Below are 25,036 nucleotides of genomic sequence, written 5' to 3' on the forward strand. Positions count from 1 at the left end.
AGAGACGGAGAGAGGAGGAATTACTGCTTTTCCATTTCAGAGAGAGGACAGAGGCACAGGGGCTTGAAAGCAGCGGATGGCTGAACTTCAGCAGCACTGAATATATAACAGCATGGCACAGGGAAAAAAGCAGACATGACATTGAGCATGAAAAAACTGACAGAACAGACAGGAATAATAATAATGCTTCTCCTCAAGGTCATTTTCTTATATTCAAAAGTTGTGCTGATTGTTTTAAAGAGCATATATGAAGATCTGAAATGTCAGAAAGTTTATGATGCAACAGTAAACACAAATACATGAGGCAAACTGAGAGGAATGCTAAAAGACTTAGAAGTAGAATAAATACAAAGATTATTTGATGTAGAAAAACTGCAACAACACCACACCTGTAGCTTATATTGAATATGGACATGGTATAAAATGACACTTTGTTGCCCTCTAGTTTGGGTCCAGTTTGTGTTCACACTGTGCTTATTGCAAATAAACCAAAAACTGTAAGTCACTGACTAGACAGTTTTGACAACTGTCATCCTTCATCATCAGTGCAACATGGACCCAAGTGAGGAAATTAAATTTCAGAAACAGACAGCATGTCTGTATATTTATCTCCTCTGGTGGTCAAAAAGAGCTCACAAAGAAAACAATCTTATTAGAATAGAAACATTGTGTTAGTCAAGGCTGCAACTGGACATAGAATATCATGAATAGTGATAAGAGGCAGACATGGATGCCAAAGAAAAAGAAGGAATTTTGTAGCATATTTCTGGTCATTACATTTGCATTTTACTCCCTTTCTGCTAAAATACAGAGTAAGATACAAGCTCAACACTCATCTGTCTCAGCTCCTTTTCACTTTCTAATGCACCATGGAAAATCTCTGCATACATGTTACCATTGTTACTGAATGATGCAAAATTAGGCTAAATAGGCTTCATAGTAGTTTAGCTGTTGAATTAGGCTGCTTTTACATCACTGAACAAACCACATCAGCCCACCATCAGACAAAGACCCTCCTTTCTAGGCAGATTCAGTCCAGTTTTTAAGTCTGTACCAGGCAGCTCATAAAAACCAGGTTTGTTTGGACTGAACCAAACATACCTTAGTAAGGTGCTGGAACCAGTAGTAAGCCACCAGATCTGGTGACTGTAAAGATTCACATCATCATCATTTTCACACTCATCAGTACATTCAGTGACCCCTCATCACCCGTGTGGAAACAACTACATATGTTATGATTCTCTCTGTAAATTAAACCTCTCCCTCATGAAAACTCTTCATGCCATTAACTTAGAAACTGATTGACTGACTGACCAATCAAGCTGAAAGAGTAATTGATGTGCTTATGCATGACTGTGCGACTGCTTTCAGCTGAGTGAACACAGATAAATAAAAAACCAGCACGTGGCAGCAGCTGGAAAAAAAAATTGTTCCTGAACAAACACTTGGATTGACATTAGCACCATCACTTGTTGGATTATTCCCTGACTATTACTTCCAATAATTCAATTTCAGCTTGTTTGGGCTCGGCTAAAGAGGATCAACACAAACAAGCGGTGAAAAAAGCACATCTGTCCTTGCTAGAATAACCATTTTGTTAGTCTCCAAATGTGTGTGAATCATCAAGGTCAGCATGTAAAAAGATCAAACAGCTGCACGCTTTATTAGCCTGAGATCCATCATTCAGCGTGTGTGTGTGTGTGTGTGTGTTTGTGTTTGTGTGTGTTTTAGCGCACGTAACTATACATGTCATTAGCCCTCACTATCTTTGCCCCCCATCTCTTTCAATAATCTCCACGCTGATGGAAGATGACAGAGATTACGTCCTAATGCAATCACAAATGGCTGTTAGAGCCGGTGCACCCACACAAATACATACATACAGCAGCAGAATAATAATCACCGAGCTGTGACTCTACCGTCTGTGTGTTGAATGTGCTTCTTTAAATGGTTAATGCCTGCGCTCTGTGATTACGCAGGTATGCATGGCTTCAAAATGTGTGTTTCGGCCGAGATAAGAAGCAACAGCAGCTATCGGGTGGTGAGAGGAGGATGAGAGACAAAAAGTGTAAAATGGCAGGAAGGAAGGTGCATAAACAGATACAGAAGCAGAGGAGGGTTTATTTAGAGGGAGGGGAGTAGGTTTAAGAGAGAAAGGGAGAGCTGAGGCAGTCACCCAATGAGGCCTGTGCTTTTTGGCCCGTTGAGGCTGTAAACAGCCAGGGATCCCTGGTGTTTTGTGCTTGAGCGGCTCGACTGATTGGTAAAACTGTCTATCACACAGGCTGCTGCTCTCTGTCAATGGTAAACAGACATGGAGCACAGACGTCTGCCCTGCTGCGAATTCTCTCTTAAACACCAACAACAACTTCACTCGATGTCTTCTGCAGGGAGACAGAGTCTACCTCGGACTTCTTCTTCACCAGGCAGAGCTCACACTGTGTCAGATACTCCCCTGGCATTTTATTACTCGGTGTGCTTGGCTTATCACTCAAAGGAGGTAACATTTCACTTCTTATTTCACATTTGTAATATCATTCCTCCATTACACCTGTAAAATTGGCAAGTGCATCTTTACTACATTAAAAAAAATCAGCAGCTTTTTTAATATTCATTACTAAGAAATAATAATCTTAACTGCATTGTGTAATAAATTACCACCTGGCACAGTTTCCTCTCATATAAATGGATTCTTTTCAATTGCAGTATTTGCTGATGTAGTTGCAAATATATAACTGTTAGTCGATGGAAGGGGAAACGGCAGCAGGAGCAATCACAAGTTTAAATTATGAAAATTAACTGGCATCAGTGTCTTTCTCAGTAAATCTTCCAGCCTGCTGATAGAGCTGAGGGAAGGTTAGAGCCTAAAGGGACCAATGCATTAAATAATGTTTTACGACTACTTAATCGTAAAGTCTTTGTCTTTTATTAGCTGCAGGATTAAAGAGAGTTAATTTCAAAGCATCAAGTGGTTCAGAGTTGGGTGTTCTTGCCCCATGAGTGTCCTGTGTGCCAGGACTTGCAACATGCGGAACAAACTTCTGCTTTCTGTGTCTTTTCGATCGTTTTCAACGCAAAGGCTGCACCTGTCTCTCTCCTGCAAATAAAAGAACCACCAAATGCAATCTAATTTTGCAAAAGGCAAAAATATTGTCGGAAACATTTGTCACAGCCACATGGCAGCTGTCAGAGCTCTGAGCTGAACATCAATCTGTCGAGTCCTGTTTAAGTACATAAAAAACAGGTCACTGCTGGTCGGCCACAAGGACTTCAAATCAGGGCAGAACTCTAGCTATTTTAAGGACTAATATTTCATGTGTAATATGTCTATTGCAAATGATTTGGCAGTGTTTTCTTTGTAAATGTCGATTCATTCCAGTTGCAAATAACAATAGTAAACTATATATGTGGTATAAGTTGGAAGCTTAAGAAGTCAGCCTTGTTTCAGACCTCATCTCAAATTTTGTTCAACATTTAAAATAGAACTGGTGTTGCTTTCATGAATCGTCTGATTGAGAAATAACCAAGCCTTAACTGTAGGTGGAACTACAGGAAGTTGGTAATAATATCAAAGTTGTGTCACAAACTGTGGTGACGCCAGACCTCTTCAGTGACCTTATTGTGAAAGCGTAGCATCCAATCTTTTACTTTTTCAGTACATCATGTACTCTTCCATGATGAGATACTCAAGCACTGGATCATCTCTGTAGTTGCACACTTCCCATCTGAAGTCAAGAGGCCTCAATGCCACTTGTGTGACATTGATATGTGAAAGATGCACTGAGGTTTTTAAATGCTCAATAGCAGTCGCTCAGAACCCATGAGACTTCATGAAAGACTTTCCAGGCCAAACCGAAACTCTGGCTGATCTCTGTTGTTCTCTCCACCTACCTTCCTGAGCTCATACTCTGAGAGGTTAGTTCTGCGGCTAATGCAATGATTTGTTTAGCATTAAGTGTCCAGCATCTGACTCACTCATTGTACGCTCACTGAGCTGATTCTGAAGTTTATGCACATTTCGTGTCATTTCGCCAGGATCACAAGGGATTTACAAAAGGACATTGAATTCACAGTCATACACATACATGCATATTGTATGCATGAGCACACACTGATAGGAACTGATTCATGCACACCCAAAGACAGGAAGATTTACGGTGAAATATCTGGAGGATTTAAACACTTGAAATGTGAGAGGCTAAGTCACAGGCAGATCTTTTAGCATTATCATAAAAGGATAATACCTTTAGAAGGATTAGACATTTCAAAAACTTTTCAAATGTCAAATTCAAGCTATTCCAAGTTGAACTTTTTAGGTTGTATGTGTTTCCAACAGCATATAAAATGATGATAATATCATAGTAAGCATGTTAGCATGCTGATGTTAGTATTTAGCTCAAAGCACTGCTGTGCGTAAGTAGAGCCTCACAGAGCCCCTAGTGTGGATGTAGACTTGCATACCCCATTTACACCTGCATCCAGATACAGTTCACATATTAATACAAGGTGTAAATGGAGCCTTAGTCTTAACATGGTTTGTAATATAAAACATTTAAAAAAAGAACATTTCACTTTAAACTTGACCTGTTGAAAGTAGGAGGGACTATTCTTTTAATCTCTAATGGTGTTCCTCAAGGGTCTGTCCTGGATCCTCCACTGTTAATTATGCTGTATGTTTTCTATCAATCCTCCTTTTTGAGGTATATTATCAGGTATATTATTATTGTTATGCTGATGACACTCAGCTATGCGTCTATCTAAAACATGTTAGGATACATAATGTGTTCTGTATTTTTCATGTCTGTCATTAAGAGATGGATGTGTAAGAACTGTCTTTAGCTGAATGAAGTTAGCACTAGCCTTATTGAGAATCATCCTATCATGTCTGATGTGGAAGTCCTACTTAACATCAAAGGTTGGAGGAATTCACTAAAACAATTAATAAATAATAAGGCACAGATAAAAAGAGAAAAACAGAACATGAAATAAAAATCTTCCTTCTGGCAAAAGCACTACCTTCATTTCTGCAGGTTTGTAATAGTTGCGATTCTTGTCTTCATTTGCGGTGCGGTAGCCATCACGGAGGAAGCGCTTGAAGCCATATTTGCCCCGCAGCTTGCGGACAATCTTGTCAAGTGTCTGAGTGCAGAGGGCGTCATCGTCCACTGCAAACGCAGGATAGCTGATGGTTGGAAGCAAGGCAGCATCTGTGTTCTGCCAAAGAGAAAAGAACACAGACTCACTAAAGACAACTTAAAAACCTTGTCTACAAATCTACAGTTTTGTTTCCCACTTAAACCGAACTTAAACAGAACAGAATATCAGAATAAAGAGCTAACCACAATCACTTAAAGTTACTGTATTGGTAGATACAGGGTGATACAGGGTGAAAAAGAGTAAAAGCTTGTGGTTATGAACCACAAACTACAGCACCCTTATTTAAAATCATGAACTGCCAAATAAAATTTAATTGGAATAATCATTAGGAATGAAAATTATTATTAGGACTGACAAGATATTACAACTGGGCATCTAAAACTCTCATTTCAGTTGTTTGGTTTACTCTATTAAGCAATGTAATTGAAAACAATTAGGCCCAAGCTTCACTGCAAACAGCCACACTGCAGTAATTAAAGTTTATTAGACAGAGTAGCTTCCAAAAAATAAAATACTTGCATTCCTAATAACTGCAGTCTCACACTTTATGACAGCTATGGACCAGTATGTCAGCCAGCTAAAGGACAAACCACTGTTAGGTCTTGTACAGCTGTACTATCTTAAAATCTTCACAGATCTCTGAGGCTCACAAAGGAGCCACCTGCTGCTCTTGTCTTTTTCAATACCTTCTTATTCTTCAACCACTTGTTACAAGTCCAACCTACGTGCACTTTGGCAAGTATAGCTGAAATGGGATACCAGCTTGCAGAACACATTTAGTGCAGAAATTCAATGTGTCTAAAATTAAATATTGAATTCCAATATTTTGCCATAGCATAAGAGGTACTGATATTATATTGATATTTTGGTTATCTTGACATCATTGTGTACTATATTGGTGTCCCGCTGCCAACTGCACTCCTTCCTTCTTCGTAACATCAATCTCATATGGCTATAATGTCTCTCTGGTCGTCTAATTACACTCATTTCCTCACAAGCTGATGGCAGCTATTCTGCCTGACACATTCAGCTCACAGAGAGAGATGTGATCATTTAAGTGTCTGCAGGCGCTGGAGTGGGGAGAAGGGAAATGATTGTGCTCCTGCTTTCTCCCACTACATACCATTTATTTTTTTCACCTCTTTTTGCAGCTTTACCTCCCTCCAGCTGTATTGCCACTTGTCACTTTCCCTAGGTCTTGTCAATACTGAACCATCAATAATACAGGTATGTATGGATTTAAGACTGCACTGTGAGGGAAATGCATCATTGAATTACAGATATCCACTGACATATTACTGTGCGTCTGTGATTTGTTTGATGTGAGCAATTAAACTTTAAAATGTTTTGGCATATGTTTTGCAGTTTTCTATTTCAGTATTTGATAGGTTGAGATTAGTCACCCAGCTGCTCAGTCCAGACTCAAGTATATCATTAAATATTGGATAGATTTTTATGAAATTCATATTCCCCAGAGGATAAAGCCAAATGACTCTGATGATCCCCCAAATGCTTTCGTTAGTGCCATAATGAGTAAAATATCTCAGAAACTATTAGATGGATTTCCATGACATTTACTACAGTTATATGTGGTTGGCAGAGGATATTAGCAGCTCTGTGAGGTAGCACTTAGCCTGTGCTAAGCAACAGTGCTTTGAGCTAAATGCTAACATCTTTATGCGAACATACTCACAATGACAATGCTAGCATGTATAATGATAACCAAGAATACCATCTTAGTTAAACACATTTGCATGCTAACATATGCAAATTTGCACTTAACACAAAGTACAAGTGAGGCTAATGGGAATGACATTACGTCTGTGGGTATTTAGACATAAACCAAAGTATCTGACCTGATACTAGACCTGTTCCAATTTCCATTACAATTCCTACTATACTTGTTGAGACTATTCACTTAAAACCAACAAAACATCAACCTCATGTTGGCACTAGAGTTAAAGTCTGACCATCACGAAAGTCATTCAGATATATCTCTTGGTACCATGACTGACCATAACACATTTTTAGCCATCCATTGAGAAGATGTTAAGATCCCTATTCAAGTGAAAAAAATACAACTAGCTGTTGGCACTAGATGAAAAGTCAAGGAATCATCAAAGTCAGTAGGGTTCATCTTCTGAGGACAACATTTCATTGCTATGTATTTAACAGTTGTTGAAAAATTTCAGTCTGGACCCGAGTGGTGGATGGACCAGCATTGAGTGACAACACTAAAAAGCTATATGAAAATTCAAATGTTGGCTACTTAGCTGATCTCCTGTAGATTTTAGAAAAAAATGTTCACAGGTGCACATTTAGATGCTTTTTTTGTCTAAGTGGTGCAGCTGTGTGTATAATCTCTACCAATCATTGCTGCTAGTGTGGCTATTAAAAGTATCCCATTTATAGGTTTTGTAGTCATCCATAGGGTGATTGTGGTAGATGCATAGATAGATGATTGATGGACTCACATGGGAGCGTGACTCTCGGGGCAGTAGGGAGCAGAGGGTTTGCCTGTTTCTGTTGTGGGCGTCCAGATCCACAAATATCACTGACCATGAACAGCCCTGCAGAGCAAAACACAAATACAGACTGCAATCCAGTAACTCTGTAACACACGGTACAAGTACAACAACATATTTTGCATGTGGACACCTGTAAACACGAAAAAGAATTCACAACAAGTCGATCAAAAAAGACATTTCACAGTGTAATGGGAAAAACGACATGCGGCCCACTTTAAAGCCTCCACCATCACACCTCCTCACATCAAAACATACTCTTTCGCTGTTAAACCAGGGTGATATTTTTGGGTTGCAAATTTATTTGAAGTACAGTGTGGGAGTGCTTTAACAACAGAGAGTTGAGAGTCATCCTATCACTTCAAAATACCCACATACAAAAATGAAAAGTGGCTAAGTCAATGCGGTTTGTCCATCCAGTGCACTTAAGAGAGGGGCCAGTTTACACTTTTACTTAGTAACGCAAAGTGATCAAACCATTTCAGGTTTTAAAAAGTTGGTCCAGTGCACTTCAGCCATCCATCAGCAGCCCTGACATAAAACCAACTGAGTCACTCCTCAACCTGCTAAGCAGTTTCTAATGTAAGTCAAATGCATTATGTATGAATACTGCCAGAGTCTATTTTTTTCCTTCCTAAAACAGGTCCACCCAGGGCTTTTAGTCAAATCAGCAAGCTTTCCTGTAGCAATTTACATAGTGCAGTGGATTGGGGGCCACTGATGTAAGCAGCTGTGTGACAAGTCAGAGAAATGGCCCTCACAGGGAGACCTTTTCCGGTGTTATAGCAGCAGAGTGTAAGAAAACTGAGCATGTAAGACGAGTCAATTAGTCTTGGTTTTTTCTCTCTTGACTGTGGTTTCATTCAAACATCTTCAAGCCGATTTTTTATATATGTTCAGCCTCTTATAGTTCCACTCTGAAAAAAGGAGTTTCATAATTCATTTGGGCATGACGGACAAAGAAGTTTTAAAAATATGAGCCACTATTAAATGGTTGAGATGTCCATTTACATTAAAATGCACTTTGATCTGCATGATCCATTAAACAGGGATCATTTTAATAACTGACTTTGACTAAGAACCATTTTACACAAACATAACAATTATCAATCTCTTTTTTTTATATCATTAAATTCTAGAAAACTGTCATTTAGAAACAACAGAAAGTCACACATTATTTTGTGCAGTCTTTCTAGAATTCATCTGAGTTTTGATGCCACAACTCAATGGCTTTTCCTCTTCTTGTAGTTTTCTTCAAACCATCTCTGACTTGTTCAAACACAACAAAACTGAGTCTTCCTGTACAATTCAAATTGGACACACCCTCACCTTCCAAGCCCGAAAATCAGAGTGATGTGGTCAGTGTCCATTACTGTTTACTGTGGTTTTATTAGTCCATTCAGAATCATAATTACTAGTATTAAACTGGATTTACCGGATTACTGACTGTTCAGAAAATTAGACTGCTAAAATACTCACACTGACAACATATCAAATGTCATTTTATGAGAATATTCAGATTTGTTAATGCATTTTTACCATTACTGCCTTTATCATTAATGGACATCTCATTACGTTGAATTATTTTTCAAATCTTAACATCTCTCTGTGCAGTACGCCGTCTTAAACTAGTCTACATCCAACAAAAAAATAAATGAATCAAAATCTTATTACTTTTGAAAACCACCATTAACAGGCTTCATGACATAAGCGATTTTTCTGCCACTAGCCACCTGAAAAGTTCCTGTAAACCACAGCACAAGAGTCAGGTTGAGTTAAATGTGAGTTTGAAATTTTTTCTGAAAAATATAACCGTAACTCTAAATGTGCTCTACCAGTAACAGCAGAGACAACCATTAAAAGAGAACTATAACTTGTAATCATTCCTACATATAGGCAAACGACTGCCAAAAAACAAAACAAAATCGGTCAAATTTTCAACTATAAATTTTTAAACCTCTCCATACTACACTACTTACCCCCTCCAGCTACTCTGAGAAGTTAGAGTGCTTCCCTCTATCATGAAAATGTGACTTTATGAGTCAATTACAGGCCACCATAATCTCTGCCAGAAAACCATCAGTATGACTACTATCATTAGGGGTTGCATATAAACACTGACAGAAAGTAGATTTCATAATGAACCCTTTCTAAGACCCTATAATGACACAGTATAAATCAACTTGACACCATTTTCTGTGCTAGCATGAAGTGAAAGAATTTAATTAATAGATTTATGTCAAATTGAAAATGTAAATGCTATTCCACAAGAAAGAAAAGATGAATAAAAAATAAATAAAAAAAGTGGATTGAGTTGGGTAAGTGTCCACTCCACTTTATCCCTGCTCTTGACTGGGTGTGAATTAGCTGACAGTCCCGAGATAGAAAGTGGAACCTGTTAGGATTTGATTGTCCAGCCATGTGTACACAGCTCCGTGAATTTAATGGCCAGTTTTAAAGTTGAATGATCCTCCTCTCGCCAAGATCGATTTTATCTACCGACTTCAATTTGTCACACCGAGAAACTGCTATCTTTGCATCTGCTCTGAGACTCCGGGGAGATAGTGAAAAAAAAGCAAAAAATCAAAAGTTCACAAAATTGAAGGCTGCCCGTCCATTTATTTAGCACAAAGGCAAAAAGTGACACATGCACCCACAAGTGTCTGCAGCCGGAGCAAAATGTGATAACGGAGTTCAGAACGTACTCAATGTTCCGGCTACTGGGGGCTGTGGGAGTTACATTTGGTGTTGGAAGGATGAGAGTCAGCTGGGAAATCAAGATTGATAGAGATCATTAATAAGCAACTGGATGGCTTGTAGCGCCTCAATTCCCACAGAGGAACAAGAGACTGGATGAGAAACACACACACACGCACACACACACACACACACACACATATACACATTTACAGAAGCCTCACACTGCATGGATCGTAAAGCAGCCACCTCTATAAATTGATTCTTTCAACAAGCTAAGCTCGATGACAAAATCTATTTCAAGGCCCGGTTAAATCCGTCGTTCAGCGGCTGATCAGAAGAGAAACACAAATGGTGACTTTAACGTGCACTCAGCTAAGATGATGAGGAAAACACTCCCATGTTCAGATGCATTAGATTTCCTGAGTAGCCATCGCTGGCTAACGCCCCGGCTGGAGAAAAAGAAAAAGATAATAAGAGGAGGGGAGGCTCGCTACAGTAAGTGGATGGCTCCATTTTCCAATCCATTACCAGGTGTAATGAATGTCCCTGTTTTTCTCTTTCCTCCACACAAGCAAGAAAGGAAAAAAAAAAGATATCCACTAATGGACATTGTAAAACAGACTGGGAGATTTGGAGAGAAATGGGAGGACAAACATCAAGTGTGGAGCATCCATCAAAGTCTGTAGGAGAACAAACAACTTGCTGAGCTGAATGTAAACATAGGAAATGATCCTCCTGGTGGTCAAACATGCACTCGCAGAAATATTCTGTCTTCGATGACAGCGGCGCTAATAATACTGATAATATCTTACTTGTTAAAAAAGCCATATACATTCTGCCACACAAGCTGGTGATTTTTCTTTGCACAGGACATCAAGCATATCTGGCTGATGTATGGAGATGTAACAGGCCCCCGCAGACCTAAATCAGAAACTAGGCTGCATATCTATAATGTGATATTGCATCATGTGGCACGATTACATGAGAGACAAACATACGTGCGTCTGGGGACTCGCACGAGTGGAGAGAGAAAATGTGATTTGGGTAAATTATTCAACGTACCTGGTTTCCAAACAGGTTGAATCCATTGATGGCCTCCAGAGCAGCTTTAGCCAGGCCCACAGAGCTGCAAAGATATGAAACACTGAGCATCAGACATCAGACAAACACGCAATAAGCAGATTTCACTGAAATTGATACACAGTAGAAAGGGAGTGACAACAAATGTGGTCCTCTGATGAAGGCGGCGATAGGAATCAGGAGCGTCTTTCAATTGTCAGAAGTTAGATAAAAAACAAACATACAAAACTGAAGCATTGAGAATTACACTTGAATTTATATGGCTATCTGTTGGGATTCAATGATGCTGAAGGCTCCTGAGAGTGTGGTCTACTGTAGATAATGGATCTCTTTAAAAAAAAAAAAAAAAAAAAAAACTTCTAGTGAATTTCACACTGGCTGGCTACTGTGATTGCAATGCAGACTAAATGTGAATCAATTTCACTGTCATTTTGTTTCCCTTTCTACCCTGCCAAGATTTCCCTAGAAAAGAAAAGGAGGAGGGGGGGGCGTGGGGGAATGAGGGGTGGAAATTGAAAGTAACTCTGCGATGACTGGCAATAGATCTGCTGACATAACAAAATGTGGCCAATACCATTAGTGAAGCCTGAATTTATGCTTAAAATACAGAGGATGGCTGGCTAATACAAAATTGAGCTGGAATGGAGCCGTGTTGAAAGCAGTTCTGTACAACAATCACACACACACACACACACACACACACACACACACACACACACACACACACACACACACACACACACACACACACACACACACACACACGAGCAAGAACAGCCAGTGATGTTCAGCAAGGCTGTCAGCACCTCACACAGAGATAGAGGAGATATAAAGCTTTGCGGGAAAACATAAGGTTAAAACAGAGACACTAGGAAGCAGGGCTAAAACAGAGCAATGATGATGAAATAGTTCCAGCTGACAGTTGAAAAATAAAGATCCGAATGATGAAAATATTACTGTATAGTGCAAACAATATTTTCCTTTCCTACCAGTGAATGTGTTTACACAAAGTGGTTCATATTCCAGTTGAGGTAATATTGGGTTGATTGCTTCATATGCATCCTTAACTTTCAGTGTGCTTGGGTTAATAAAGTAAACTGTGCGTATGCTGCGCGAAACACAAGTCAACAAATGTAAGGTAATCTATTGATATATGGCCAGTGCATTCTTATACTATGACACTGGGATACTAGAGCCCGACCGATATATCAGTCAGCAGATTATCAGCCGATATTGACCTTTCACAGATATATCTGTATTGGCATATATGTTGTCCGATATGTGCCGACATTTAATGTATATTGAATCCTTTTTCTTAATTCAAGTTTAATATATGTGTTTTTTGTTATTTAGTTAGTTATAGTTATTTATAATTAGAAAATTCCCAGTGAAGTTTACTCTTTCAGTGCACTGATGTCATTTTATTCAATAAAGTTTATTGTCAAATGGTAACATATCATGGCTCTATTACATATCTTTGTCACAAGGAATCATTGTAAAGAAAAAAGAGTATGTTTATGTATGTATTGTTTATATATATTTGAAATGATCAGGTGGTATATCGATATCGGAAGTTTTTTGCTCCTTAATATCGGTATCTGCATTGGCCCCAAAAATCCAGTATGGGTCAGGCCCTAGTGGACACCTCTATTGACACTTTTGTATACTTTTGATTGTTACCACTCTTTCATGTCTGTACAGTAGTTAAATATAAAGCTACAATCAGAAGCTAGTTAGCTTAGCTTAGCATAACAGGGAAACAAGGTGAAACGGGGTCAGCTATATGTTCCCACATTACTTAGACTTTTTTTTTTCCAAAATGAGGCCCTTATGTTCCCACAGCCCAATGTTCACACATTTCTAACATTTTTTTTTCCAAAATGAGGCCCTATGTTCCCACAGGGTGAGGGGACACACTCATCTGGGTCTACGGCACCCAGTGTCACACGTGAATCTTAACGGCCCAAGTTGGAAACAAACCCCAGTCTCCAGCATGATAGTGAGGCATCAGCAGATTGGATAGAACTTCAACATTTAAATGTTTTAAATTTGTGAAATTTGAAAATTCGGCTCCATAAGTCCCTGGTTATGCCAAAGCTTAAAGCCCATGTGCCGTGCCGTATCCGATAGACTGGTCAACCCAATGAGGAGAAAAGCCTGGTCTACCTGATCTTGCGAGCGCAAAAAGACGGCCCAATCAGGACGGCGTTGTGCCCACCCCAGTGCTTGATTTGTAAATTATTGCTCATGAGGGACTTTCACTCGTAGCCTCACAGAGGTACCAGGACACCACACATGTCTGTGGGATGGAGGACTGTGGGAACGTAGGGTCTACATTTTAATAATCTCTTGGAAATGTGGGAACATAGTGCCTAAATTTGAATAATTTCTTAGAAACGTGGGAACATAGGGCTGTAGGAACATAGGGCTGTAGGAACATAGGGCTGTAGGAACATAGAGCTGTGGGAACATAAAGCTGTGGGAACATAGGGCTGTGAGAACATAGAGCTGTGGGAACATAGGTCTGTGGGAACATAGGGCTGTGAGAACATAGAGCTGTGGGAACATAGGATTGTGGGAACATAGGGCTGTAGGAACATAGAGCTGTAGGAACATAGGGCTGTGGGAACATAAGGCTGTGGGAACATAGAGCTTTGGGAACATAGAACTGTGGGAACATAAGGCTGTGGGAACATAGGGCTGTGGGAACATAGGGCTGTGGGAATATAAGGCTGTGGGAACATAGAGCTGTGGGAACATAGGGCTGTGGGAACATAGAGCTGTGGGAACATAAGGCTGTGGGAACATAGAGCTGTGGGAACATAGACACGCTCCCGGTGAAACAACAAGCTTGTCTCTGTTCAAAGGTAACAAATTCTGCCTACAGCACCTCTAAAGCTCACTAATGAACACACTGTATCTCATTACAGCACCCAGCTAAGAATATGTCACACATGACGCCCTGTAATAGAGCAACTTGTTGTTTTACTTCGGTTTTCAGTGTGGATTAAACAAACAAGATAAAACATGTTCATTAGTGAGCTTTGGAGGTGCTGAAAAGAGGATTTTGTTAGCTTAAACAGTCACGCTAACAGTTTCCCCCCTGTTTATAGTCTTTGTGCTAAGCTAACCAGCTTAGCTGATTAATTGGCTTGAGCTTTGTATTCACTGTGCAATATATGAGAGTGGTATCACTCCACTCATCTGACTCTCTGCAAGAAAACACATTTCCTGGATGGTCAAAACATTCATTTAATTATAATTAAGAAAAGTCTTAATGCTACAACATACAATGATGATGTATTTAGACAATATGAATTCCCAACTTTGTGGCACTTTGGGATGACTTCGAACTCTGACTGGTATTAATGCTCAACATCAGTGACCTCGCTAATGCTCTTGTAGCTCAATAAGATCAAATCCCTGAAGCCAGATTCCAAAATCCTACCCAGACGAGTTGAAGCTGTTATTGCAGCATATTAATGCTCATTTTTACAGAATGAGATGTTCACAAAGAGCATGTGGGTGTAATGTTCTAATTTCCACATACTTCTGGCCATGTAGGCTAACGGATGATACATTAACAGAGTATAAGCCAACACATTTAAAGACATTCAGACTCTGATGATGCCAATATTTGCTGTTGTAAAATAACTATCACGAACAATGTTGAATATTAGTGAACAAATGAGTGAGCTCCTGGTTTTTTTTCATTATTTATAAAAAGAATCACATTTAACTCATAACAGCTTGAGATATTTCAAGACCAGATATGCTACCTTAAATTAAGCAGATCATGTCTAGTCATTTGACTGAATATGATGATGATAAACATGAGGCAGAAGCAAATAAAATGAATCATTTGATTTGATATGGACAAAATGCCAAAATGACATGAACATCCTTTCCTGTTCATTTCCACTGAGCTTTTTTTTTCTGCCCACTGGCACTCTGGGAGCAGAAATGACTACTCAATTTGATCATTTACACAGATCTTGTTTACATGGAACCGTTTTGAATCTGCCCCTGCCACAGTTCTCTATTTGCATACAGCATGTTAATTGGTGTTGCGTAACCACACATGTACAATGCTGGCTGGCTAATTGTGGAAATCCACACTATGGCCGGGAGCGGAGGAAATGCAAGAAACACGGGACACACTTCCTCTTCACTGCATGGATTTGATTTTTTTATGATTATCAATTTTATTGGCGTTTTGAAACTACAAACTTTACAAGCATACATGTAACAGCTACTACATGCGATAAGGCAGCCAGCAGTATTAATGTTGGTGCTTGTACTAGTCTATTGAATTTTTTATCTTTTCTTGAGGATATCTTGGCAAGCTGCTGCCAATAGCGTTGGACTGCTGGAGAAAGAAAGAAAAAAAAAACATGCTTCCCAGAGATAAGCAATGGCAGAAATTGAGGATCTTTATCGAGACACTGAGGGAGGAGAGTGACGCCAGGTTGACCTTGGATGATAAATCAGTTCGGCGAATGTAACAATAAGTCAACCGCAATCTGAGTTCATTATGAACATGTGGTCCAGAATATGTTTAATCATAACAGTTAATGCTTCAGACTGTTGGTTCACTGCATATTTCCTTCATACAGGTTATTAGTTCATTGAAAGATGTTATTTAGTTGCTAGCTTTTGCTGATTTGACATTTCCATGGCTGAATATGCCACGCTGACATTAAATCCATTTCTTCTCATAAAAAATGCTTTTTATGAGTTTTTTTTTTTTTTAATTGAAGGCCACATTTCAGAAGATCTCTGCTACTTAATTTTGCTAAGAGGTTATTTCTACTTGCCCCTCTCATACTTGCTGTGTCCTTATTTGATCAAAGCAGGAAGATGATTCATAAGATGCTACATGGATTTGAAATATGTTAGAAAAGTGTCACCATGATAGACCATGATGTTTCTGTTTTTGTAAGATAAATATATTTATTTATTTGACTTTTATAGAGGTCTCTTGAAATCAATGCCTCTTTTTTGAGTCTCAGTCAGATCAACAACAGAACCAGAGAGAAGAGAGCGATAAGGAAAAGAGGGAAGAGAAACCAAGCAATACACCTCTAAACATCACAATAACTGCACTTGTTCATTTGAGTCCTTTAAATGTCAGTGACCTATTTTTTCCAAAAATCTTTTAATGTGAATAGTGATAGTAATTGGGCCGGTTGTGGGCTCTGGAGGTAGAGCAGTCATCCATCAATCCGAGGTTCGATTCCCGGCTCCTCCAGTCCACATGTTGATACTTAACCCCAAATTGCTCCTTATGGCTGTACCATCGGTGTATGAATGTAAAAGTTAATGTTAGATAGTCCTGATGAGCAGGCCTGCATGGTAGCCACTGCCATCAGTGTACGAATGTGTGTGAATGTGACATGTAGTGTCAAAGCGTCCAGTCCATTTAACATTAAATCTCATTTTATGAGCTGTGCATGCTCTGTACAATCCCTCTGAAGCAAGAAGTTATGATACATATGATGTCTGCTTGGCAGCTGTGTAAAAAGTTAACTGGATTCATACTTTATGAAGGTGAAGATACTGTATTTTCCTGGAAAGTGATTTACAAAACTATAAAAGTCTTAAAGTGTCTTTAATAATGTGTATGTAATGTGAAGTAAATATGAGTAATCATTTAATGGAAGTGCAGTAATAAATTGCTGGATTACCCCTTTAAATGTATATATAAATAAAAGATGCTGTTTTATAGGGATCATTTGGAGACACCCACCAGTTAGAAGACCAAATAACTGCTGATGAAAGGATGTAGGGTGTTTAACAAATATTTCAGTCTTATAATCATTTTAGAGCAGACATTCATAAAGAAAATTACTTCATGCTGTTATCGTCAGTAATTAGAGAAATACACATTTTTAGTGCTGTACAGTTCAGCGCTCTGCTGTTGTAAATGTAACTGCCTGACGTCAATAACAATGTAAACAAACACTGCCAGCTCTGAGCCCTCTCTGTAGAGGCCCTTCAACTGAAGCCCTGCTGAAAATGGCAAAGCAGAGTGGAAGGTACAAATATGTCATCAATCATAACAGCTTTCAGCCAGAGGAGGACAACACTATCACTGCATCCATCTCACGCTTTTTCCATACATTCTGTGGCTTTTCTATTTGTCCCTTTATCTTCATCTCACATCATTCCCTCCTTCAACTCCCCTACTTCACTTCCATTACTGTATATCTTGCTTCCTTCCCTCCATCCATCTCGTTCTAATCATCATTCAGTCATACTGCTTTCTTAAAAAAAGATTATGTGGAAGTGGTCTTGAAGAATCATTAAGATACTGTATGGTCCCCTAATCATGTAAATAAGGTTTCAATGTCTATACAGTGGATTTTTCTTGTTTTTATTACATAAGACATTCCTGACTCTTACAAATCCTGATATATACACCTGCATCACTGACTATACTGACTCTACTTTAGGATACTTTTCATAGTCGGCTGCTCTCTTGTTGCTTTTTTCGTCCCGACTGTTTATCTCACTTTTTCTTTCTTTCTGCCTCTTGGTATCACACACCTACACACTCTCTGCACTGGTGTGGGCAACAGAATCATCACAGTGATGCATTTTTTTGCTACAGTGTGCTTTCCCCTGAGGAAAATGAAACATATCTCAGTCAAACACTGCCAGTAGTTTTTCTGTCATGCATTGACATCAGTTTACACTGGTGGATGGTAAACTACACTGATACAGCTGGCAACTGCAATACGGAGAATATCAGTGTAAGTGTAGTGGATGTTGTACATACAGTATGCACCACTATGACTAATACGCAGGGAAAAAAGGGTGAAATCAGCAAAGTGGTTCTTTATGGAGACATTGGGCAGTTTCATTTGGTATCAGTTTTTAAATACACATATCATTCATTTTTACATTCATGTTTGCACAATTCTTGCGTGTTGCAGAGCTTTCGACTGACCTGGAATGCAGCTCTGTGCTGCCGTTGTTGTATTTGCTGCCTCTCTCCCACATGCCGAAGTCAGGCACCCTGTAGGCTCTCTCCACACAGAACACCAAGTTCTGGATGAAGGCAACCTGCACAAAGAGAACACACATCAAACACAGGAAGGCATGGGACACTGGGAATAGATGCAACACAGACACCTGCACACAAACATGGCATACATACACATACAGATACACATCCGTAAACTAGAGCTGCAGGTACTTTTTTTTCTCAATTCATCTTAACATTTTCACTCCTAACACACACTCATAATGTAAGCTGCAGCTACACAGCCTCACACACACGTACGCTCATATATACGGTAATGAGTGACCTTTGATATTGATCTGGGGTGATGTGTGTAACTCTACCTCTCATTATAAAGGTGAGTAAAGTGGACAAGAAAAGCTGATTCCTCATCAACGCTCAAGGTTAAACTCACCCCGCAGCCACTGACGAGGTGTAATTAAATAGTAAAGAGTGGCAGCAATGTGAAGCTATACTGTAACTGCATTGCTTTTACACACATCCCAACATCCATTTATAGCGAAAAATGTAATTATCAGTGCATCGCCCTTTCATCGCCGACTCTGAGAACTCATCAGTAGTGTCCTTGATTTCAGTACCAACCAAACGGTGGACTCACGCTTTCAAACTAGTAATTAGCAGAGTTAGGGAGTTTCTCATATCTATCGTCCAGTCTGTACCGGCTTTGGAGAAAGACAGTGTGTCTGAGAGACATGTCAAAATCAATAGGCACATCTAGAAAAACCTAAAAGTGGTGAGACATAAAATGTGGCATGACTTAAAGGCCTTCAATCATTAAAAAGTCCTGAAAGTAGTAGCGCACGCATGTGGGTGTGTGCGCGTGTATGTGTGCTTGACTGATGGGAGATTTAATCTAAAATGACAAAGCTGGGGAGAGAAGGAGAGAAAGAAAGAGATGGAGAGAAGCAGATAGAACCTGTGTAGGATTTAAATAGGCCAGACTGCGAAGGAGGGCAGGGAAAGAGGGAGCAAAGCGAAGGCTGAGCAAGAAAAGAGAAAAGGTGTTTGCCGGGTCTGTTATTTGGGGGTTTTATGAGCATAGTGATTAACGAGGGGAACTTTTTAGTATCTTAATGGTATCTTAATGAATGTTACTGCCCACCGGCCAAACGAGCCTCTCCGTCTCTCCGCTGCTCGATGACCGTCCCTGCCAGGTCTGCTTTTTATTATTATTTTTTTTGGGGGCGAGGCGTGTATGAACACATTTGCAGAGGCATACTACTGCTGCTTTTACTCATGTGCCAGCGGTTGAAAAATGCACACACCCGTGATACGTGGGGAAAAAAACAACACACACACACACACACAAAGGCTAATGAGACGCTCCATTTCATGCTGCATGAAACTGAAAATGGCATCTGGGAGGAGGTCGATAGTGCATCTTCTCAGAGGACACACGGTAGCCTTTCTATACCACTTTGAGAAAAGAAAAAAAAAGAAAAAAAAGTACTGCAATGCAGCTTCCAGCTCAGTCACGTAAAACGCCAATGGATATCACAAGCAGCAACAGCTAACAACAAAACCATCATAATTTGATTGGTAAACACATTTCAAACAGTGTTCAGTGGGAGCACAAATCAAAAGGCCTCTTGCTCACTGGAGTTGATGTATGTTAATACAAGGATGATGGTGGTGGTGGTGGAGGTGGTAGTGGTGGGGGGAGTGTTAAGACTGCTTTAGCATGAATTACACCACCTCATAAGCAGTTTATAAACATGCAAATTAATGCTGTACTGCCCTCATAAAAAAAGTTACATTGTCAATTTGTTCGCCATCAGGAGTGAGAAATGGAGAAAAATGAGTGGTTATTAGGTTATTAGGAGTGTTTTCTGTAAACAAAGTGAAGACTGCACGCTCTTAATTGGTTAGTGGCATAATGTTTTACCATGTCCTTACTTTCCTAAAGAAAAAGCCCAATCTAGTAAACAAATGGATTCCTTCACCGGCGGCACAAAATTCCAGCGCTCAGTGGCAGTAAGTAAATCTGTGAATGAGCAGACTATAAAAACTAACAGAATTAATGTTCATACTGCTCCTGAGGGCCGCACAATAAACAGTGCAGTGTGTAAACGTAACAGCCACGTTGCTTTGTTGTTTTATTAAGGATTGTACATAAGGAGAGACAAAAAAAGCACTGTAGGGAAGATACCATTCAAAGCAACAGTGTTTTCTTTAAAAAAAAAAAGAAAAAAAAAAGACAAAGCCAAATAAGACGCTTCCCCTTAGATTCCCATGAGGACATTTAAGCCTACACAATGAAATCATCGAAACGTTTCCCTGCTGAAAGTCAATTGAGCGGCTCAGCAAAAACAGAAATGTGAGCCGAGCTATAAAAATGAGATATTGTCCCTTCATCCTGTTCGTGGTAAGATACCTGTAGGGGATTTAGGGTTCATCTAAGTGGTTTTAGTAACCCTTTAGGTCTTACTTGATAGATCCAGTTGGATTTTCACGAGCTAGCGTCACATGATCTCAGATTTATGTATCCTGTTAGCTTTCATTTGTACAAAAATAAATGTTTTCACAACAAGAATTTTCATGTACGTACACGCAGACTCACAGGGGAGAGTTTAGAGATGCTTCAAGAGATTTAACTGTCGGCTATGACGATGTATATACATTATAGAATGACAGTATTCAAAGATGTCATGCAATGTCATGTTAAGTCATGCAGGGAGCAAGATGAGAAGCGAGGGGATCATCAAAGTTTTTACAATTCAACAGGGGGAAATTAGCAAGCTGTGAATGTCTGCATGTTTTTACTGAAGATCAATTACATTATAGTTAAGCTACAAGCATGGATAAAAAAAGAAAAAACACCTGGAGTAACCAAATCTTTGTCAAACGTTATGTCAGTGGTCATTTTATATGGATTTCAAATGGCTCTGCATATATGTATTTTTAAATATATACAGCAAAATCAATATAGACAATAGGGGAAAAGCAGAAAACTCCAGAGGGACATGAGGAAGTGGTTTTTTTTGTTCGATATAAAATGATTTTTAAAAGTTGCTTCATAATAGTCTGTAACCTAAGATAGAAACTGATTGCTGGAAGTAAAGTGGTGAGAAAATATCAGGCCAATAAACAGGAGGGGGTGTAAATCCCCCGTGTCCAGAATCGATCCTTTTTGGCAGTCATTTTGGCGTCTTGTTTACCTCATCAGTGTTGTAAATGATCTGCAGACCAGAGCAGATCATCTCCACCAGGTAGAGCAGAAACAGAGAAACAGCATCGATCTGCAGCAATGACAGAGAGTGGGAGATGATGAAGTAGATGAGATACCATTAACAAAAATGACTGTCATTTGTGCACTGTGTGATATTTCCAAATTCGTCAATATAGCTGCCTTTGATGTCCTGCATTGTGTAGAGACTGAGACATAAGCTTTATATTAGCTACTATGCCTTTAGCGTTGGACCAGGTATCATCAATAACACAATTTACTTCATGGTTGACGTTGGAAAAGAACTAACACTGAGGGAATAAATGGATACACACTAAGTATTTAACATATTTACAGCTTTGATGATTTTCGAGTTTTCCTTTGTCACGGCCAAGTAACCTTGTGGTTTTATTTGATTTTCTATCTATCTTGCTTTGAAATATCGGCCTCCAGTCAAACGTTACACACCAAATTGACCTCTGTCAATACCATTGACAGAAGCAGAAGTCGTTTAAGTGCAAATTTAATGCATATCCACCTCTGCGGACAAGTCAATTTTCCAACCGTACATGCATGGCCAGCGGTTGGAGGTATTTTTTTATGGGCATTTTTCCGTGACACTCAAAAACAAAATCTCTCACTAAGAGATCGATTGACTCATTTGTTAATGCTGATGTTCATTCATCCTTAGCAAAGTCCTGACCACAAAAACATAATACAATTGTTATCACTTTTGATGAAACCTATGGACCATATAAAACTGAGGTGGACAGTTAGAAATATCCAAAACACACACACATTTTACATGAATTAAATATAAAAATGTAGTTTCATTCCTTCATTTAATGTTTGGGTCGATTCTGAGATTGCGTGCTTGCTGGCTGACCTGCAGGTGGTTGTAGTCTCCGTAGCCGTAGACTTCGTCACCGGTGTCCACATTGAACACTGAGTGCAGACACTTGGCGGGGTTGGGATCCTGTTTAAACTGCTCCACCTGGTACAAGGACACACAGAGATTCAGTAAAAGATGAAAGAGAGATGGGAGCAGAGACAGAGAGACAGAAAGCCATCGGCTCCAGAAATTCATTTCATCATAAAAGATAGATTTTACCACAGCTGCAGCCTTGAATACGTTAGAAATCTCAAACACGTAATTGGATCCCTGTGTAATAAGTAAATGCGTGAACTTTCTTAACATCTGCTTATGACTTTTATTCTCCAATGAATGCATTGTTATGTGGGATACAAGGCTAACCAACCCATATCTTTTTGTTGACACCTCACTCATCAACACCCCAACTGACACTTCAACTCCATTCAGTGCCAGAACTTCAATGGACTCTCCAACTTCTTTCATTGCTTAAAATAATCTGCCACTTAAATTGATTTCCATTAATCTATTCCCTCTGTTTAAACTGCCACTTCAACTCCTTTCAGCTATTTCACAGCCACTGACACTTCAGTATAAGCTTAGCACCTGTATCTCAAACGCCACTTCAACTTCTTTCAGTGCCTCAACTTTAGCTAAAACCTCAATTCTTTTAAATGTTTCAATACATTTCAAATGCTTCAAAACCTTCCACTTTTATTTCCAACGCAATCTTTCCTCAAAAGTGGCACATATATATTCTCTTTAGAACATGTTGTCATTTCAAGTCCATGCTAACTTTTATTGGTGCCTCTAATGAAGAAATATATCTGCTACTTGTGACATTGATGCCATATTCATTTCCCTAATATTCTGGACTGTATGAATCCAGAAAAGCCCAAGTGGTATCAGTATAAAAGGGTCAGATTTAGGCCAAAAATCTAATGTTTTTTAACAAACATGTTTTTAAAAAAAGGCTTGTACAACACGTTAGTCGAGTTTTGTGCTCAGTGGTTTGTTGGTGGCTTTGTGTTTGCCGCATTGACTCCACTACACACCGAATCACAGCTGTGCCGCCAGCCCCGTCGCGCAGAGTTATAAATAATTGGCCCTTTGTCCCATTTTTACCTCGTTTATTTCTCTTCTCTCCACCTCTCTCGTGGCCCTTTCCATCATCAAGCCCCCCCTTGCTGTTTCCATTTTTCTTTTTCTACCTCTCCGCATTTCTCCCTCCTTTTTCCCCCCCAGTGCTTTCTGTTATTCACTCTCCCTCTTGCTCTCCATGTATTTATATCTTTCCTCAAATTCCCCCCCTTTTCCCTCATTTTTTCTTTCCTTTGACACACTTCTGTTGCCCACCTTTCTGTCTCTCTTTTCTCACTCTCTCTCCTTAGTCAGGTCATAGTGGAGACCCGCTGTCCCACTTTCACTTGAAACTGCTCCACTTCTTGTCATCCTACAGCGGCTAATACATGTGTGCGTGTGAGTGAGTGTTTGTGGGAGTTGCTGAGGGAGAGAAAGAGAGTAAGGGAGCCACCTCTGTCAGCAGCTAACAATAGGTGCTGCTGTTTATGTTTCTATAAAACCTACTTTTATGAAGAGGTCTCTCTGAACCTCGCTCCGGTGTCAAGTGGCTATACTCTCGGGGTATTCTGAGAAGCTCCAGATCTTGCTTGTTGTTTTGAGTGCTGCAATGCGCCAATATGAGCTTCAAATTAGCAAAAATACTTCAGTACCTGCTGCTACGTGCATTTATTTTACATTTATCACCAGCATTAAACTCTTATATTTCATCAAACCAATCAGTCGCTAGCCTATTCATTGTTATTCTTGGCGGCAAAGGAAATACGTTTGATTTTCCAACACTGGGGATGGAGCGTGATATACAGCAGTACTGTAGATGAGCAGACTGGCAACTAAAAAGAAGACATCAATATACACTTTTACACTGAACATCTGCATTAATTGATTTTTTGGGCCACTTGGGGGTAGTGTAACAAGCTGTAAACATAACATTGAGATTTTATCACCCTATAGAATCAGTGGCTTATTTGCACATGGAGCAGCAGGAGAGCAACATTAGCATTCATTTGAAGTTGTGTTTGTGTCCATCATATGAATGTAAATCCAATATTCACTCTCCTTTCAGCTTTGGTTTGGTGTCCAGCAACTACTGAGGGAAATATCTGAATCTTCAGCTGGTAAATACTTCACCTTTTCAACATCTTGTCGTTATATCTGTCAGTCTGCTGTTTGGTGTTTGGTAGGTAGTGTATGGTGTCTTTTTAGCTGCTTTTTACCTGAAACAACCCCCTGCTGAGTCCAAACACAACGTGATGAGAGCAGTGAAAGTGAACCAGAACAGTAAAGTTAAGGGTTATAAATCTAAGGCGAGCTAATGAGTTAGAATAAACTAAAACGGAGCTGTTGTCACCGCAAGCAACATCTTTCAGAGTCTCAGGAACCCCAAGGTACTTGAAATTATGATAAAACAGCAAATGTGTACACACTGC

The 25,036-nt window shown here is 39.5% G+C and overlaps 1 protein-coding gene and 1 long non-coding RNA gene across 4 annotated transcripts in view; one reads left to right on the top strand and one right to left on the bottom strand.

Moving 5' to 3' along the window:
- phkb (phosphorylase kinase, beta) overlaps nt 1–25,036 on the bottom strand; it is a 103,966-nt gene that overhangs the window by 55,373 nt on the left and 23,557 nt on the right. For all 3 annotated transcript variants that reach the window (XM_062419705.1, XM_062419715.1, XM_062419725.1), the window contains 6 exons: nt 22,542–22,649; nt 21,648–21,728; nt 18,415–18,530; nt 11,445–11,508; nt 7,632–7,727; nt 5,017–5,214 (listed from right to left, as the gene is read on the bottom strand). In XM_062419705.1, coding sequence (XP_062275689.1) covers nt 5,017–5,214; nt 7,632–7,727; nt 11,445–11,508; nt 18,415–18,530; nt 21,648–21,728; nt 22,542–22,649 — 663 coding nt within the window. The remainder of the gene's footprint in view (nt 1–5,016; nt 5,215–7,631; nt 7,728–11,444; nt 11,509–18,414; nt 18,531–21,647; nt 21,729–22,541; nt 22,650–25,036) is intronic.
- LOC133980884 (uncharacterized) overlaps nt 2,451–25,036 on the top strand; it is a 31,595-nt gene continuing 9,009 nt past the window's right edge. The window contains exons 1-2 of the long non-coding RNA XR_009925190.1: nt 2,451–2,500; nt 24,673–24,724. This is a non-coding gene — a long non-coding RNA (uncharacterized LOC133980884). The remainder of the gene's footprint in view (nt 2,501–24,672; nt 24,725–25,036) is intronic.

The sequence above is a fragment of the Scomber scombrus genome, chromosome 1 (assembly GCF_963691925.1).
Source record: "Scomber scombrus chromosome 1, fScoSco1.1, whole genome shotgun sequence".
NCBI lineage: Eukaryota > Metazoa > Chordata > Actinopteri > Scombriformes > Scombridae > Scomber > Scomber scombrus.